Source organism: Muscardinus avellanarius, assembly GCF_963383645.1.
Source record: "Muscardinus avellanarius genome assembly, chromosome: 11".
Taxonomy (NCBI): Eukaryota; Metazoa; Chordata; class Mammalia; order Rodentia; family Gliridae; genus Muscardinus; species Muscardinus avellanarius.
This window is the reverse complement of record NC_137797.1, coordinates 19312178-19331912: the sequence shown is the minus strand read 5'-3', so window position 1 is coordinate 19331912 and position 19735 is coordinate 19312178. Positions and strand designations below refer to the sequence as shown.

General features: G+C 44.3%; 1 protein-coding gene across 1 annotated transcript in view; it reads right to left on the bottom strand.

Annotated features, from left to right (window-relative positions):
- Positions 1 to 19735, bottom strand: part of LOC308269425 (putative tetratricopeptide repeat protein 41) — a gene marked incomplete at both ends in the record, with an annotated part of 92650 nt that overhangs the window by 2790 nt on the left and 70125 nt on the right. Inside the window, one exon of the mRNA XM_080704807.1 lies at positions 50 to 179. Within this exon, the coding sequence (XP_080560933.1) occupies positions 50 to 179 (130 nt within the window). The remainder of the gene's footprint in view (positions 1 to 49; positions 180 to 19735) is intronic.

Genomic DNA, 19735 nt, shown 5'->3' with positions numbered 1-19735 from the left:
CACCAATAATCAGAAGCAAGTTTCTTTTGGAGGTATGAAACAGACTCACTGAAGGATTCCATGGATTGATGGATGAGAAGATCCCAGGTAGGTTGCCCTTAAATCCAATGACCTGTACAAATAGCCAACTGCCTCAATCATAGCATGATGGCAAAAGTCACTTGTCAATAATTGACCTGCTGGATATAGAGAAATAAGAATATTAGATTTTTTAAAAAATTACTCCTAGTAGCCAGGCATGGTAGTACATGCCCATAATCCCAGTACTTGGGAGAGTGAGACAGAATTGCAGATTCAAGGCTAGCCTCAGCAATTTAGCTGTTTCAAAATAAGAAATAAGAATAGGGCAAGGTAGTGCACACTTGTGATCCCAGCATTTGGGAAACTGAGACAGGAGGATCACAGTTCAAGGACAGCCTTAGCTACTTAGTAAGGCCCTTTGCAACTCACTGAGACCCTGTTTCAAAATAAAGAATAAAAAATAGGGCTGAGAGTATAGCTCAGAAGTAGAATGCTCCTGGGTTCAATCCCCAGTACTGCAAAATTAAATAAATAAATAAATAAAATAAGAAATAAAATAGGGTTGGGATGTAAGCACAGAGTTAGAATGTCCCTGTGATCAATCCCCAGTGCCAGAAATATTACTCCTAGTGTCTTACATCTAAAAGAGGATAATAGCTGGGCATGGCAGCGCACACTTATAATCCCAGCATTTGGGAGGCTGAGACAGGAGGATTGTGCCGGTTCGAAGACAGCCTCAGCCACTTAGTGAGGCCCTTTGCAACTCAGTAAGACCCTGTTTCAAAATAAAGAATAAAAAATAGGGCTGAGGGTGTGGCTTGGAGGCAGAATGCCCCTGAGTTCCATCCCCAGTACCGCAAAAAATAAATAAAAATAAATAAATAAATAAATAAAAGAGGATAATAAACATTTTTAAAAGGTAGCACTGGAAGGTTAGCTGCTATAATATTCAACAAAAATATTTTGGGGGTAATTTTTTTTTTCAGTACTGGAGATTGGTATTGAGCCCCAGGGCATATTACCTCCAAGCTATACCCCAACCCTATTTTTATTCTTTATTTTGAAACTGAGACTCACTAAGTAGCTGAGGCTGGCTTTGAACCTGTGATCCTCCTGTCTCAGCCTCCCAAGTACTGGGATTACAAGCGTGCGCCACCACGCCTGGCTCAAAAACATTTAACCTGAGTCTAATAATAAATAATCAGACAGACACAAATCAAAGGACAGTGGGGTAGGAGGGGGGAGACTGAAGCTGACTTAGACTCTTCAAAAATGTCAACGTCGGGAAAGATAAAATACGGCTATACAAATGTTATAAACTAGACAAGATCACCAGATCCGTGCAAGATTTCCAGGGGCGCTGGGGATGTGGCTCAGTGGCAGCCCACCTGCCCAGCGTGTGTGAGGCCCTGAGTTGGATCCCCAGCAACACATACACACATACATGTACACAAAAAGTCAACAGGATTCTGGATCAAAAAGCAAGCAAGTAATAAAGGACATTATAGAATACTTGAGAAAATTTCAATAGAGATGGGGGGTGTCCATACAGCGCCTAAGGAGATGCAGCCTCCCACAAGCGGCCTGCAGCCTAAGGCAAAACTTTAAGTAAAGTAATTCAGCAGAAAAGGGGTAAGATGGCGCCTGGAGGAAGCTACGAAGGCGTGGTTTCCCCATTCATTATGGGTGGGGAGACTGAGCGGTTTTTCCCTTTCTCCCTTTAAAGGAGCTTTCTGCACACATGAATGGCTCATGTACTGGCCTGGGATTGGCTGTAAACTACGTGCTAGTGATCTTTATCCCGAATAGGCTAGGCTATTTCTCATGGAAATTCCCCTCGTGGCTTGGTGCTATATATATATAAGACTGCTTGGAGAGAAATAAATGAGATCTTGCTTGACTTGACTCCCGGCTCGTGTTGTGTGTGTTCGAGTCGTCGGTACTCATCATCTCTCCAAGCCCTGCTGCTGTTGGGCTGTATTCCCGACACAATAGGAACTGTACAGTAAATGAGAGTCTTACAGAGCAGTTAAATTTTCTGGGTTTGGTTATTGTATTGTGGTTATGTAAAGGAGTGCCTTTGTACTCAAAAGGCACACGCAAAAGTATTTAGAAATAAAAGTGTTATGTTTGCAACTAACTTTCAGATGGGTCAGAAAAGTGTGTGTGTGTGTGTGTGTGTGTGTGTGTGTGTGTGTGTGTAAGATAGAACGAAAGTGTGGCAAAATAAGCGGGTTGTTTCTTTCCTCTGGAGAAGAAAAAGAAAATGTTTTATCTAGACAGTTCTCTGTCCTTTCAATCATCTTCTAAAGCACACCATTTTCTAATCTATTCTACTGAAATTTCAGCCTATTGCTCTTGCTTCATATAATATCTGTTGTCACCTAATAGGTGGATTTTTGCATTGCCAGACCTAGGTGAGAGCTATTTACTTCCTCCTGGGCCCACAGTGACGATTCAAGCAGTTGTCACCAGGTAACAATGAAATTGCAGGTGTTGGGGAAGTCCTCAGGAAGTTCCCCTGAAAGAGCTTGAGACCAGGAGGATGCTGCCCAACAACCAACGTCCTCTGTTCTGGGAGCGGTTGGGATCAGGAGAGGGACAATCGCAGCCAATATTCCCTGTCCAGAAGATGAGCTGTAAATCAGGAACGAGGAAGAATTCTGCAGTGTCTAAAAGCTTTTTGTTGAAGATTTTGTTTGTGATTACGCTGTCTAAAGTTTCTTTGTCAGAAATCCTTCAGTTTAAGGAATTAAGTTTCCTTGTTCATTCTTTCAACAGATTTGTGTATCTATAAAACAGATTAAGGAGAAAGCTGTTTATCCTTGAATGGGGAGAAAACTGTTTATTCTTGAATAAAATGAGAGGTTGCAATTGGATATATCCATGAGCCTCCAACTTCTGCCCTACAGAAAAAAATAGAGGTTGGGGGTGGAGGAGGGCCTTTCAAAGACTACTGCCTAGCCTGGCTCAGAACCTGATTGCAGGAGGTGAGTGGCGCCCTCTGTTGTCTGTTCCTAGTACTGCATGACCTCACTGCACCAATTAAAGGGGCCTGGCCTGTGTAGACTTGGGGAGAGGAACAGATTCATTGCTCTCTCTTAGACAGGATTTTGTCCCCTACCACTCCCTAAAAATTGGAGGCTTCTGTGTTGCTCAACACAATGATCTGTTCTCACTCTGGTGGTCAATTCTCGACACTTTTCTTTGTTTCCATGATTTTCTGGATTCATCCTCCAAGATTCATGTCTTACAATCTTCTGGTCTTAGATTCCCCGTGGCTCTTTCACCCATTCTACTGGGTCCACTGGGTCTAAGCTAAATTTTTTTTTCCAGCTTAGTCTTCTACCTCCTAAGCACCAGGCTCAGCCTACAGACAGCCTACCAAATATCTCCATTCAGATAGGAGACTGAAACTCAGCGTGCTCAAACTTGGCGAACCACGACCTCTGCCTAACCCCCAGCCTGTACTTCGAGTCGTGGAATGGCAACATCATTGTTGACCCACCTGCCCTGGCCTGTGGTCTAGCCATAGACTGGAAAATACCTCTGTGTCCTTTCCCTCACCTCCCATAACCAACCAAACACTGAGCCCTGCCGGACTGCTCTACGAAATCTCAAATGCAACCCTTCCTCCCACTTCTACCATCCTTGTTTACAGGAGACTCTCCAGTCTTGCCTCAACCTGTTCCACCCTCTATTTGGCCACAAGAGAGTTATATCTAAAACACAAATCTACTCACCAATACCCTCCCCACCCCATTAGTGCTGGCAATCCTGCAGCAACTCCCCTGCCCAACCCTGGGGGATGGTAGACAAGTTTTCCATGCCCACAGCTTCTTTGATTCCTCCAACATCATTCCCCAACCCTCCTCATCCCAGCGCTTCACACCACCTGGATTCACTCCTCTTTGCCTTGTTGCATGCTGATCATTCTTGCTTAAAGCGCTCTTCCTGACCTTTCTGCATCACCTGTGACGACTCAGCCCAAGCCACTTTCTCTAGAAAGTCTTCCGATGCCTCTTTTCTGTTTCCCCACCCATGCTCTCTCCACTGTCTGTCACAGAACATGTCATATTGGGTTCACTGTGTCAACATACACATCTTTATTATCTTGTCTCCCCAACGAGTTTCCAAGCTCCAAAAGCCTACAAAGAGTGGGAAAGGCTTGGGAACTAGGGTGAGAAGACTGCATCCCAAGGTTTGGGGAGCCTTAATGGATATATATATATATATATATATATATATATATATATATATCATTGGTATAATTTTCTGATCAAACGTCCTAGGGTAAGTCATATGGTACATGTACTATTTCCTCAGCTTCAAATTAGCTCAGTTCTCTTGAGTTGTTTAAGCTTTCCAGGTGTGGTGCCTATAATCCCAGAACTTGGGAGACTGAGACAGGAAGATCACAGGTTCAAGGCCACCCTCAGCAACTTAGTGGAGCCCTTAGTAACTCAGCAAGAGCTATTTCAAATTTTTTTTTAAAGTCTGGGGGTAAAACTTGGAGGTGGAATGCCCCTGGGTTCAATCTCCAGGACCAAAGACAAAACAAACAAAACACTTGTCTAGGCTTAGAGGGCTACTTGACATTTTCCACAACAGACAGCACTTATAAATTTATAACCCACTTAAAAAAAATGACACCTACATTGCAAGTGAAAAGGGAGCTCCATTAACACAAATAAACCAGCCCACTTACCTATCCAGGGCTCTCTGTGTCCTCCATAAGACGTACCCCCTGAAGCCCAGGGCACAACAAATGCCTAAAGCAACTAAGGTTTTGGCTACTCTGCAGGCAAACCTCTGTTCCTAACACAGTGTCAACTAAGCTCCTAGTTTGTTTGTTGTTGTTGGTTTTTTTTTTTTTGGGGGGGGGGTGGTACTGGGGATGGAACCCAGGGGCCTTCTACCAACAGGCTACACTCTCAGACCTATTTTATGTATTTATTTATTTATTTATTTATTTATTTATTTGTGGTACTGGGGTTCCTGGAAGCCCTTCTACCTCCGGGCTACACTCCCAGACCTATTTTTTATACTTTTTTTATTTGGAAACAGGATCTCTTAAGCCAGTGCGGCTGGCTTCAACCTGCACGATCCTCCTGTCTCCGCCTCCCAAGTGCGGGGATTACAAGCGTGCGCCACCACGCCCAGCTCTCAGACCTATTTTATATTTTATTTGGAAACAGGGTCCCTTAATCCAGCTGAGGCTGGCTTCAAACCTGTGCGATATTCCTGTCTCAGCCTCCCAAGCGTAGGGATTACAAGCATGCGCCACAACGCCCAGCTGTAAGCTCCTAGTGTAATTAGGCAATTTTGTGGTACTGGGGGTGGAACCCAGGGGCTTTTCTACCTCCAGGCTATACTTCCAGACCTATTTTATAGTTTATTTGGAAACAGGGTCTCACTAAGTTGCTGAGAGCCTCACTAAGTAGCTGAGGCTGGCTTCAAAGCTGAGCAATCCTCGTCTCAGCCTCCCAAACGCTAGGATTACAAGCATGCACCACCATGCCTGGCTAACTAGGTAATTTAATTAAATAAAATACAAAAGAGTAAGATATGCATCTAAAAGGAAAAGGAAGCCGGGCGTGGTGGCATACACTTGTAAGCCCAGCATTCGGGAGGCTGAGACCTGAGGATCACGGTTCGCGGACAGCCTCAGCTACTTAGTGAAGCCCTCTGCAACTTAGTGAGACCCGGTTTCAAAATAAAGAATAAAAAATAAGGCAGGGGGTGTAGCTCGGAGGTCAAATGCCCCTGGGTTCCATCCCCAGACCCGCAAAAAAAATAAATAAATAAACAAAAATAAAAATAAAAGGAAAAGGAGTTATTTTCTATAAGAACCAGTTTAAATCCTTAGGAAAGACAATGCCAGGAGCTGCGAAAAAAACAATCCATTCTTTCCATTTCTGAGTGGGCAAGACCATCACAAAACACTAAGGGGGGAAAGGCAGCAACCTAGAAAAATCCTGCACACAGTCTGCCTCGCCGTTATTCTCACCCTACAAGAAAACAGAACCTAAAATCGTGGGTGATGTGTTTTGAGAAAGATGACATCTAACTCCAATCAGAGGACCTATATTTTTAAAAAAGAGAAAGACCTTGATTTGACATTTTTAAAATTAAGGGGAAGAATGGGCGTTCATGTCTAAAATAAAACAAAAATGTAAGGTTTGTCTGTATCACTTACCTGGCTTTTAGATTAGAGACCAACTGCTTTAGTAAAGAGGGTTCTGGCTGCACTGAGCACTTTTAAATTAAAGGATGAGAAAGGACTGATTCACCCTGCTGAGAGTCACCCACTGGCGCCTTTGTTTAATTTCTTCCTTCTAAACCTGACTGAGACGGTTGGCATTTCTTTTTTTAAAAAAGCCCGGGGAGAGGGAAGAAACATAATGTTCATCTGTCAAACGTCATCCAAAATAAACAATTCCGTTCAGAACACTCAGCATGATATAATGGGATGTGAAAAGACTTGTTCCTGTTCTTTTCTCCCACTGAAAGGGCTTCTCAAAAGGTGAACTTATAACACTCCTCCAAGAAGGCGAGCAGCAAGCATGCTCGGAGCCAGAGGTAACTGGGAACATAAATCCCCAGAGCCCTCGTAGCACAGCTGGGATTCCTGCCAAAATCTCTAGGATTAACAGTTTCATTATGTTATGGTTTTTACATGAGGCCGAATTAAGGAAGAGAGATGAGCTATGAGGGATATATTAAACAAAAAGAAACTAGTTAGAAATAAGTGCTACACAAAGCCAAGCTGAAAGAGAAACAGAATTTAAAACCTGTCACCTTCTTACAAATCCATCTTTTTTTTTTTTTTTCCCCCCAGTACTGGGGATGGAGGCCAAGAGATTCTACCTCTGAGATATACCCCGGCCCTATTTTTTATTCTTTATTTTGAAACAGGATCTCACTGAGTTGCAGAGGGCCTTGCTAAGTAGCTGAGGCTGTCTACAAACCGTGATCTTCCTGTCTCAGCCTCCCAAATGCTGGGATTACAAACACGTGCCACCACGGCTGGTTCGGCCCCATTTTTTTTTTTTTTTTTTTTTTATTTTGAAACAGGGTCTTACCGAGTTACAAAGGGCCTCACTAAGTAGCTGAGGCTGTACACAAACTGCTATCCTCCTGTCTCAGCCTCCCAAATGCTGGGATTACAAGCATGCGCCACCATGCCCAGTTTCAAATCCATCATTTTAAATACAAGTTTAGCCGGGCGTGGTGGCGCACCCGCGCTTGGGAGGTGGAGACAGGAGGATCGCGCAAGTTCAAAGCCAGCTGCGCTGGCTTAAGAGACCCTGTTTCCAAAAATAAAATAGGTCTGGGAGTGTAGCCCTGAAGCAGAAGGGCTTCAAGGAACCCCAGTACCACCAAAATAAATAAAATAAATAAATAAATAAATAAATAAATAAATACAAGTTTAAGGCAGGTATGGTGACACAGATGTGTAATCCCAGCATTTGGGAGGCCGAGACAGGAGGAACATGGTTTGCGGACAGCCTCAGCTACTTAATGAGGCCCTTTGTAACTTGGTAAGACCCTGTTTCAAAGTAAAAAATTAAAAAATAGGGCTGGAGGTGTAGCTCGAAGGTAAAATCTCCTGGCTTCCATCCCCAGTACCGCAGTTAATTAATTAACTAATTAATTACACAAGTTTACTATAATCTACTGCATAAAAATCTTATGATTTTAGTTCATTTATTTATTTATTCCTTTATTTTGGTACTAGGAATTGGACCCAGGGTAATTCTACCTCCAAGCTATTTTTATTTTTTGGCTTGGAACAAGGTCTTGCTAGGTTCTTGAGAGTCTCCCTGAGGCTGTCCTTGAGCCTGTGATCCTCCTGTTTCAGCCTCTCACCACACCCAGCTTAATTTAAACTTTTATATGGAAAATGGTTGGAAACCCACTATTTTCAGTGAGTGGAAGATTACCCTGCATTCTATCTGTTATTCAACTGTAATCATAAAAGACTAAGGAAGGTGCTGATACATCCAAGCCAGCAGTTATCCTTGTTAATCTATAATCTAAAATGAAATCTAGAAAGTCAACTAAAGATCACTGTTATCTATAGGTTAAAGTACAGTTCCCATTACTTCTTTCAGTGTTTTCGCCTGGAGCAGAGCCATCACTGCTGTTAGACCACCCAAGGCAAACTGTGTAAATACCGGGAAGGAACCTGCCTGTCTACTGCCTCCGCCTTCCTGCTTTGACAGAACTCTTATGTTCAGCCAGCCCTGCAAAATATATGTGACGAGACCCAGGCCCCTCAAAGCTCACAGGCTGAGAAAGGAATACACGATAAAACCCTCTACCCCTGGGAATTCACAGTCTTACTGAGGAAAAAAATAGAAAATGAATATTGAGGCGGGCGTGGTGGCGCACGCTTGTAATCCCCGTGCTTGGGAGGCAGAGACAGGAGGATCGCACAGGTTCGAAGCCAGCCGCGCTGGCTTAAGAGACCCTGTTTCCAAATAAAAAATATAAAATAGGTCTGGGAGTGTAGCCCAGAGGTAGAAGGGTTTCCAGGAACCCCAGTACCACCAAAAAAAAAAAAAAAAGAAGAATATTGAAAAAGGGGTCTTTTCAGCTCCTTCATAACTCTGGATTCACAAGATGATTTGGGACTACTATATTAGAAATATCTTGTGAAAAGTATGTCAGGGGCATTGAGTGAAAGAAAAGAAATAGGTATAAAGGCAACATAAAGAAAAGACAAGGAAAATGTAACTTTAATATGAAAGCCTCATGCTAAAGTTGCTCGTAGCTCCCCTCCCCAAGCCAGGTCTCTCTTCTAAGCCCATTACTCCCAAATTCCTGAGAAACCTATAAATCCTTGCTGATGATTTTCAAGTTACTGGAAACTCACTCACTAATGATAATTATCTGGTACACTGTTAATTATCCCATCAATAAATAGTTTAAGCAAGAGAGCTATGGTATCTTGATAAAACTGTAATAAGAGACTTTTCAACTTATCTATTCATCAGATAAGAGATACCACAATCAGCCTAAGGGTTCTGAAATCGACCAGACCACCATAAACCATCTTAAGATCACCAGACTGAAGTCATCTCTCATACTTTCCCATACCCACGCTTCAGCAAGTTTGCTTTAAAAATGGAGCCAGAAGCCAGGCTTGGTGGCACATGCCTGTCATCCCAGTACCTGGGAGGCTGAAGACAGGAGGATTTAGGTTCAAGATTAGCCTCAGAAACTGAGCAAGACTTTGTTTTGTTTTGTTTTGTTTTTTGGTGGTACTGGGGTTCCTGGAAGCCCTTCTACCTCCGGGCTACACTCCCAGACCTATTTTTATATTTTTATTTGAAAACGGGGTCTCTTATGCCAGAGCAAGCGGCTGGCTTCGAACCTGCGCGATCCTCCTGTCTCTGCCTCCCAAGCGCGGGGATTACAAGCGTGCACCACAACACCTGGCAACTTAGCAAAACTTTGATTCAAATAAAAAGTAAAAAGGGCTGGGAATATAGCTCGAAGGATGCCAGGGGCATTCTTCCAGTTCGAAGGAGGAGGAGGCAGCCATGAGTCCTAAGAATTTGTCTTTCTGTCTGTCTATCTATCTATCTATCTATATATATATATATATATCATCTATCTATTTCAGTGGCCTCCATTTTCTCTAGAATGTGTGTTCCTTGCTTTACCCCAAAGTATCTATATAAGCTTTCCATCACTGTGACCAAAACCTAACAAGAACAATTCAGAAGAGGAAAAGTTTAAACTGTGAGTTTGGCTCACAGTTTCAGGGGTCCAGTCCATTCCTGGCCGGCTGCAAGGCAGAAACATCATGGTGGAGGGGTGTGGCAAAGGAAAGCTGCTCCACTCTGGCAGCTGGGAAGCAGAGAGAGAAAGGAAGGGACCAGGGACAGACATCACCTGCAAGGCCATGCCCAGTGACCTACTTCCTCCAGCTATACCCTGCCTGCCTACAGTTACCTTCCAGTAGGTCCACTCAAATTATTAATGCATGCATGGATTTGTCCACTGATGAAGTTAGAGATGATGTAATTATTTCACCTCTGAACATTGTTGCATTGCTGACACATGAGCTTTTCTGGAAAACATTTCATATCCAAGCAGCGTGCTCGCTCGCTCTCTCTCTCTCTCTCTCTCTCTCTCTCTCTCTCTCTCTCTCAATGGCCCACATTCTCCCTTGAATGTGTATTGCTTGCTTCCTAAGTAAATCCCTGTGCCTCTACAGACATGTGCTGCAATTCTTTCTTTGCCAGGTGAGGACTCCACTGGCCCTGAGTCAAGTTCCCACCCCTCTCTGGGAACTTCTCGACCCTCCTCCAGAGATACCTCTCCTGCCATGATAGAACAACTCTGGGTTTCCAAGAGCTGCTTTGCAAAATCCTTGGGCTGGCTGTCAGCTGGTGTTGTGGTAGCATCCCTGCCCTTGCCTAGGAGAACTATGCCCCACCCCGACACCTCTCACAGCCTCCTCATGGACCCTTCTCCGCAGTGCTCCTCACTCCAGCCACGCAGACCTTTGGCTCCTTCCAGCCTTGCCAGTGGTCCTGCTCCCTGGAAGACCTGCTGTTACTTAGCAATCACTTGCTCATCCTACAGACTCAGTCTCAGCAGTACTTCCTGAGAAGAATCCCATTCTTGGACATCCCACTAGACAAACGAAGGTCCCCTATTAGCACTCCTATTTCTCCATGATGGTACTTTCCCCAACTGTAGTTAAGCCATTGTATCTTTAATTATCCAACCACCATCTCCATAGTAACACTTTCTACAACTGCAGCTAAACCATTGTGGATTTAGTTGTGTGACAGCCTTCTCCTTGCAGTGTGAGCTCCGTGGAGGCAGTGCTGGTCTCTGTCCTGTTCACAGATATTCTCCAGTGACTCAGACAGATTGTCACCTAAAAGTGAAATAAATATTTGCCAAATGCCGGGCGTGGTGGCGCACGCTTGTAATCCCCATGCTTGGGAGGCTGAGACAGGAGTATCTCACAGGTTCAAATCCAGCCTCAGCTACTCAGTGAGGCTCTCAGCAACTTAGTGAGACCCTGTTTCCAAATAAAATATAAAATAGGTCTGGGAGTATAACCTGGAGGTAGAAAGCCTCGGGTTCCACCCCCAGTACCACCAAAAAAAAAAAAAAAAAAAAAAATTGCCAAATGATTTAATGAATACATGATTGGATAAATTCTGGAAAGGATATGGGAAGTAATTAACATTCAAATGGCTTTAATCTTTGCTTTTCTACCCTAAAAGGGCAAATCAGAAATTAGCAAAGGCATTTCCTTCAACATGCATTCATTCATTCAGGAAATATTTATTGAATACCCAATAAGCACAGCCACTGTCCTAGAAGCAGGGTACACAGTGATGGAGACGTTTGATCAGGTCTTTTCTTTTTTTGCAAGGAAGACAGCTCAAAAAATAATAATTGTAAAAATAATATTAATAATTCCAATAATAATAGACATACACTTATCTAATTTTAAATAGTAAAGTACTAAAAAGAAAAACAGAGCTGGAGAAAGTGTGTAGGGGAAACCATGCATGGTGATGCATGCCTGTAACCCCAGTACTTGGGAGGCTGAGACATAAAGATCACAGGTCTGAGGACAGCCTTCACAATGTAGTAAGACTCTCAGCAACCTAGCAAGATCCTGCTTCAAAACAAAAAGAGATAAATAGGGCTGGGAGCATGTCTCAAAGGTACAATGCCCCTGAGTTCAATCACCAGTAGCCCCCAAAAAATAAAAATAAAGTGTGTAGCAGGTATAAGGGAGGGTTAAAATCCATTAGATGGATAGGTAATTCATCACTGTGCACTTGTAGGCAGATGGAGATGGGGTTGATGAGTTCAAGATCACTTGAAAAGTCCCTCCAAAAATCGCCAAAATGAAAGGCACCACCAGAGGCTCAGTGGCCCAGCCCCTCAGGGTTACCTGCTGCAGGACTGGGCTGCCTTCCATCAGCACCTGCCGCAGTTCTGCCATGCCTGCACCTCTTCCTCACTCACTCCCGCCTCTGCCCCTCCTGCCCGCTCTACACTGGTCCCACCACATCTCGTTTATTCCTATGTTGCTCATGCAGTACCCACAGGACCTCCACAAGTATCCCCTTCCGTTTGTTAAGGGCCCTAAGAGACTCTCTAAAAATCTCTTTCTGCTCACCATTGTCTTCATTACACTTAAGCAAAGAATATTAACTCTGCTGAGGATTTTTTTATATACTAGGGATTGAACCCAGAGTGTTCTACCTCTAAGCTAAACTATACCTCCAGCCCTCCAGTTTATATTTTAACTTTTTTTTTTTTGCAGTACCCAGGATTTAACCCAAAAGCATTCTACCTCTGAGCTACACCCCCAACCCTATTTTTTTAATTCTTTATTTTGAAACAGGGGCTCACTAAGTTGCGGAGGGCCTTAGCTGAGGCTAGCCACAAACCTGTGCTCCTCCTGTCTCAACCTCCCAAGTACTGGGATTATAAACGTGGGCCACCATGCACAGCAAACTATTTTTTTGGTACTAGGGATTGAATCCAGAGGCATTCTACCTCCAAGTTATACCCTCAGCCCGATTTTTTATTTATTTAGAAACAGAGTCTCACTAGGTTGCTGAGAGCCTCATTAAGTTGCCATGGTTGGCTTTAAACCTGCAATCCTCTTCTCTCAGCCTCCCAAGCACTGGGATTACAAGTGTGAGCCACCACACCAGGGCTCCTATTTTATATTTTGAAACAGGGTCTTGCTAAGTTGCTGAGGCTGGCCTTGAATCTGCAGTCTTCTTGTCTCAGTCTCCCAAGTACAAAGATCACAGGTGTGTTCTGGTCAACATTCTTGCAACTATAATCTAAAACACTGACCATGTAAAGAATTATCTCTTGCAGTTTCTGGCTCAGTCTATATGAGGCTGGGGACCGTGGATCTCAGGGCACTGCGGCGGGAGGTGGAGAGAAGGAGATCACATGTGCTGAGATCTTCACATCATGGAGGCCAGAAGCAAGAAAGGCAGAGAGGGAAGGAGGAGCCATATATAACCCCCAAGGCTGCACCCCCAGGCATTCACTCCCTCCAGCCACACCCTACTAGCCAAGGCCACTGATTTATTATAATGGGCTGGCAACTCTTGATTACATCAGCTCCAAACATTAATAAATGAACTCTTCAGGGGACATTTATATCCAACTCTAATAAGGTGCATGCTCTAATACGGTACTTGAGATTGATTCCCAGGGGCATTCTACTTCTTAGCTGCACCCCCAGCCCTATTATATTTTTTATGAAACATGGTCTCACTAAGTGCTGAGACTATCCTTGAACCTACGATCCTTCTGTCTCTGCCTTCTAAGTACTAGGATTACAGGCATGTACCACTACAACTGGCTCTGTTGAGGATCTTAAATAACTCAGTACCTTTATTTTAGGGATGGAGCTCAGACACAGATGCCCTGGGCCAGGGAGGCTGGGACTTGCCAAGGGTCACATGGGTGATAACAGACAAACTTAAACCCAAACCCGCTTCTGTTCTCCCCAACCAGATGATGCTTTGAGTCCTTAGGGTGTAGCGGGGCAAGTTGAGCATGGTGGCACACACCTGTAACCCCGGTAGTTGGGAGGCTTGGACAGGAGGATCTAACGTGCTAAGACAGCCTTGCCAAGTAGTGAGAGTCTCCGCAACCTAATGACACCCTATTTCAAAATAAAAATAAAATAAAGCCGGGCGTGGTGGCACATGTTTGTAATCCCAGCATCTGGGAGGCTGAGACCGGAGGATTACAGTTCACAGACAGCCTCAGCTACTTAGTGAGGCCCTCCGCAACTTAGCGAAACCCTGTTTGAAAATAAAGAATAATAATTAGCCGGGCGTGGTGGTGCACGCTTGTAATCCCCACGCTTGGGAGGCAGAGACAGGAGGATCGCGCAGGTTCGAAGCCAGCCGCGTGCGCTGGCTTAGGAGACCCTGTTTCCAAATAAAAATGTAAAAATAGGTCTGTGAGTGTAGCCCAGAGGTAGAAGGGCTTCCAGGAACCCCAGTACCACCAAAATAAATAAATAAATTAATTAATTAATAATTAAAAAATAGGGCAGGGGAGTGTAGCTCGCTCCTAGGTTCCATCCGCAGACCCGCAGGAAAAAAAATAAAAATAGAATGCTGGGTGTGATGGCACACGCTTGTAATCCCTGCACTTAGGAGGCAGAGACAGGAGGATCACGCAGGTTCAAAGCCAGCCTTGCTGGCTTAAGAGACCCTGTTTCCAAATAAAAATATAAAATAGGTCTGGGAGTGTAGCCCAGAGGTAGAAGGGCTTCCAGGAACCCCAGTCCCACCAAATAAATAAATAAATAAACAAATAAATAAATAAAATTAAATAGGGCTAGGAGTATAACTTGGAGGTAGAATGCCCCTGGGTTCAAGCCCTAGTACCACATACATACTCAAAATAATCCTTAAGATGTTATATTTTTATAATATATTTGTCTTGCTTCCTAACAATGAGGCGCTTGAAGGCAAGAGTTACCTGTCATTTTGTCCCCCACAGAACAGTTAGTACAGACCTTTGCGTGCAGGGAACCTAGTGCCCAGCTATTTGTCTGTTACCACATCCAAGAAAGAAGACAGATTTTAACCAGACGTATGGGGTACATTTGAGATGATGTGAATTAAAGTCCAGACTGTGTGACCTTCAGAAAAGTCACCCTGGGGGAACAACTTCAAAGTGATAGGCAGACCCCCTGAGAGAACCACAATCTGCCCAGAGGGTGACAAGCTACAGTTAAAGGAAACCAACAGTGGTTTTGCACATGAGGCCCCAATCCACAGTTACAGAGGCATATATAAACAATGACCTTCAACAGAGCTGCCTTCAGCCTTTGCGCTCCAGAGAGCGTGCGGTGGGTCTGGAGAGGTGTTTTCTTTGGAGGGTGACTCATTCTCCCAAAGTACCCCAGATCCAGAAACTTGTCAGGTAAGACAATATAACCTTACCGTGTCGTCATGCGTTCCAACACGTCAAGTGTTTAAAATAAAGACTTGCTGAATAAACGCGGTGTAATCGGCTATATGCCACAGTTCTCCCCACCTCCCCCTTAGTGGAAATATGCATTGCTGCTGACTTCAAAGAGAACTGCTCGGCTGAGCATGGTGGCACATGCCTGTAATCCCAGTACTTGGGAGGCTGAGACAAGAGGATCACATGTTCATGGCCAGCCTCAGCTACTTACTGAGGCCCTCCACAACTTAGTGAGACCTGAAAAATAAAGAATGAAAAATAGGGCTGTGGGTATAGCTTGGAGGCAGGATGCCCCTGGGTTCAATCCCTACTACCACAAAAAATAATTAATTAATTTAATTAATTAAAAAATATAGAGCTTAGAGTGTGCCTCAGAGGTAGTAGGTCCTTGGATTCAATCCCCAAATAACACACACACACACACACACACACACACACACACACACACACACGATGAATAGCACAGACACCAAACTGTAGGTGCCTCTGGTTTACTTATTTTATGGAGTTCACTTAGGCACATTTCCAATTAGATAGAAAATGTCCATAAAAGGCTGAAAAAACTAAAAATATTTCCTGTATATTGAAGGACTACAGATTCAGAGGTTTCCACAGTCCACTAGCTGTCCGGCATCATCATCATTGTGGACTCGAGAGCCTGCCTGCTCTCACCATCACCATTGGAAGCAGAGGCCCAAGGCCGTGACACTGAGTGCCTGCCTGCGTGGTCCTGGGAGTCAGAGGTGAGCCTGCGGTTAAGCCAGTCAGCCTCAACAACGAGACCTACGGGGGCAGAAAGGAATCCACCATTCAAAGGTGTCACCATCGCCAAAGGTGGCCAGAAATGACTCCTTACAGAAAAAATACTTGGCCAGAGTTGGGGAAGATAGTAAGAAATCAGAGCTCAGTGTTGGGGCGGGGGGTTTCAGTCTCTAGGACCACACAAAAAGAGAACTAACTGATCATAACCACGTTGAAAACTGACCACAAATTTGAAATGTTTTAAAATACATAAAAGCCAGGCGTGGTGGCACACGCTCGTAATCCCCACGCTTGGGAGGCTGAGACAGGTTCAAAGCCACTTAGTAAGGCTCTCAGCAAACTTAGTGAGACCTTGTTTCTAAGTAAAGTATAAAATGGGTCTGGGAGTGTAGCCTAGAGGTAGAAAAGCCCCTGAATTCCACCCTCAGTACCACACAAACACACACACACACACACACACACACACACACACACACACTGCAATTACTACAATTTCAGACTCCTTTTCCTCTGAAAGTGCATGCATATCTTGTACCGCCATCACAGACTAGACGCCCAAACGGTTGTGTAACAGGATCATTTAGAAGCAACCAGATTAGACCAACGAGCTCCTTTCCCATGAACGTTTCCTTTTTTTGCATCGGCATTTTCTATTTGTAAATAAAATGTTTCACGTGCTCTGCCTAGAATGCTTGAATAAGAAAAAAAAAAACTTGCATGGGCACACGCGCACACACTCTTAAATTTATATGCACAAAATATTCTGTCACTGCAGATAGTATTTTGGGCCTTTTCCTTTTCACAAGTGACTAAGCCAAAAGCAAAACAAGAGGCAAGGACACCTCCTGGCAAAGTGCTTGGCCTAGCTTATGGTTTCTCGGCCATGACACCATTAACATTGAGGCTGGATATTTTTTTATGGCGGGAGCTGTCCTGGGGAGCACACAGGCCTCCACCTGCTCCACAACGGTAGCGCTCCTGTCCCTCTACCCAGGCATGAAAACAAAATAAAATGTTTCTGAAGGCTTTTATGTTGGAAGCAAAATCCCCACTGGTTATAAAACCACTTGTGTAGGTTAAAATGCAAATTGCACTGTGTGGTAACAAGACATCAAGACTCCTGACAGAATTCCAATTTTTCTAGTTGAAGCACTTAGAGAAAATGAGGTTTCTTATATAGCCTATTGGCATAAATAAAACTGCCAAAGCCAGAAATGACCAACCCAGAGGCTCCGCCTCCACAGCTGCCCACGGCTGAGGTCTCTGTTGAAGGACACTCGCTGGAGGACAGAGGTTGAGACCTCCGCCCTGTGGGACTCAGCCCTCACCACCTCCATGCTCCCGCCCTCTTCCACCCGGGTGAGGCCGTGGCCCCTGAGGCCCGAGCATCAACTCTCCATTCTCCTCCCTTCCCAAGTTTGCCAGCAACAGAACTCACAGAATTAGCAAAAGAAGCGAACAGGCTACAGGGCCAAACAAGGACCAAGGCAGCTGGATGTGGCGGCACACGCCTTTAATCCCAGTACTTGGGACGCTGAGACAGGAGGATTGCAGGTTGGAGGCCATCCTCAGCAATTTAGCAAGACCCTGCTTCAAAATAAAATAAGGCTAGCTGTATAGCTCAGTGGTAGAATGCCCTTGGGTTCAATCCCCAGTACTACACACACACACACACACACACACACTAAAAGATCAACTCTGGCCACTCTGTTCCCTGGCAATAGCAGACACCAGAAAGGTCCCTCTCTCAAGAGGCCTCTGGGGAGTCCTTCAACAGAAACCCTGGAGGGCTGCCCTGAAATGGAAATAAATTCTACTTCCCTGAGCTAGGACCACTGAAGAAGAAAGTTAATATTCACTGTAAACAACTGATAATGGTACCAACATTTTCATGGAAAAAAAATTTTTTTAAAGAATTCAAATTCTTCCATGGAGGAAAGGAAATCAGCAAATGTAGAAGCAACAATTGGTATCAGGGAGCTGGGCATAGTGGTACATGCCAGTGTACGCAGTACTTGGGAGGCTGAGACAAGACCAGTCTCAGCAATCAGCAAGATTCAGCAACCTAGCAAGCAGCTGATTCAAAGCTGTTGTATTAAAAAATACAAAGGGCTGGGGCTATAGCTCAGAGAAAGAATGCCCCTGGGTTCAATCTCCAGTACAAAAAGGACAGATACTATTGGGACTCAGAGAAAAATATCCCCCCAAAATGGTGTATGTCTTTGGGGGACAACATGCTGAGCAATCTGATCTAGAGGAAATTAAAAGCATATAGATAGATAGATAGAGATGGATGGATGTAGATAGATAGATAGATGATAGATAGATAGATCAGGCTCCGAATCAAGGTGTCTCTGACTTTGTCTCGCTTCTCCCCCAAACTTGCAAGCCCATGGCCAGCCTTCCTGCTGAGTTCCTTTATCTGCTTAAAGTCTGACTGGCAAGAAGAAACAGAGTTGCCTCTGGCCCCTTCCCTCACAGCTTTCCTGAGCTGAACTCATATCACAGGAAGAATGACTGCAGTTGGTCAATACAGACGGACAGACTTTGGTCATGTGCCACTGACCACTACTTTGGCCTCCACTGTTCTACAAGGCCAAAGGCCATTGTCTCAGCCTTGTTCCTGGCCACTGTGTGTTATCCAAGCCGTTGAGTTCCCCTAAAAATGATTTACTTACTGTTCCCCCAAATGTACCTTCCTCATCCTACCCCTCCCTTATAGAAAAGAGTATGTGACTTTCCCCTGTGCTAATTTTTCCACTTTTGCACATTAAGTAGTTTGTATAGAGCCGGGCTTGGTGGTGCACACCTCCCAGTACTTAAGAGGCTAGGATAGAAGGATCTCAGGTTCAAGGCCAGCTTCAGCAACTGAGTGAGACTCTATTTCAAAATAAGAAGTAAAATAGGGCTGGGGGTATAGCTCAGAGGTAGAATGTCCCTGCGTTAAATCCCCAGTACACTGCCGGGTGAGGTGGCGCACGCTTGTAATCCCCGCGCTTGGGAGGCTGAGACAGGAGGATCATGCAGGTTCGAAGCCAGCTGCACTGGCTTAAGAGACCCTGTTTCCAAATAAAAACTATAAAATAGGTCTGGGAGTGTAGCCTGGAGGTAGAAGGGTTTCCAGGAACCCCAGTACCACAAAAAAATAAAATAAAATAAAATAAAATAAAATAAAAAAATCCCCAGTACAGAAGAAGAAAGAGAAGGAAGAAGAGGAAGACAGGTAGTAGTAGTAATAGTTTGTGTGGCCTTTTTTTTTTCCTATTTAATCTATCTTTCTCATGCTATTCTAGTGAACCTTTAGAGGACAGATGCAAAATGTCCCTTCTCCTACTATTCCTACTGATAAGATCAAAAGTCATTTTTTTTTTCAAAAAAATTCTTTGTGGGGTACCGGGGATGGAATCCAGGGGCCTTCTACCTGCAGGCTACACTCCCAGACCTATTTTATATTTTATTTAGAAACAGGGTCTCTTAAGCCAGCTGAGGCTGGCTTCGAACCTTCACGATCCTCCTGTCTCAGCCTCCCAAGTGCAGAGATTACAAGCGTGCGCCACCACACCGGGCTTCAATTTTCAATTTCTATTTCTTTTTAGTTTTTTTTTTTTGTGTGTGTGTGGGGGGGGGGGTACTGTGTAATGGATTCCCACATGCTAGGCAAAAGCTCTACCACTGAGCTACACCCCCAGCCTTCAAGGTTTGAATTGTTATCCTTAACCAAAAAGTACCTTCAAACCTGTTGGCCAGGAGTGAGGCACCAAGTCCTACATGTTATAACTAAAACCAAGGGCAGGCTCCTGTGAAAAGTCATTTTATTATTTCTGGTCTCCTGTTATTTTAGTGTCATGCATATAAGCGTGAGACAAGTATTCAGAGACAAACAGTATCTTAAAGCAGAATTTGAATAAAGAATAGAACTTATATGATAGGAAATGGGTGTTTG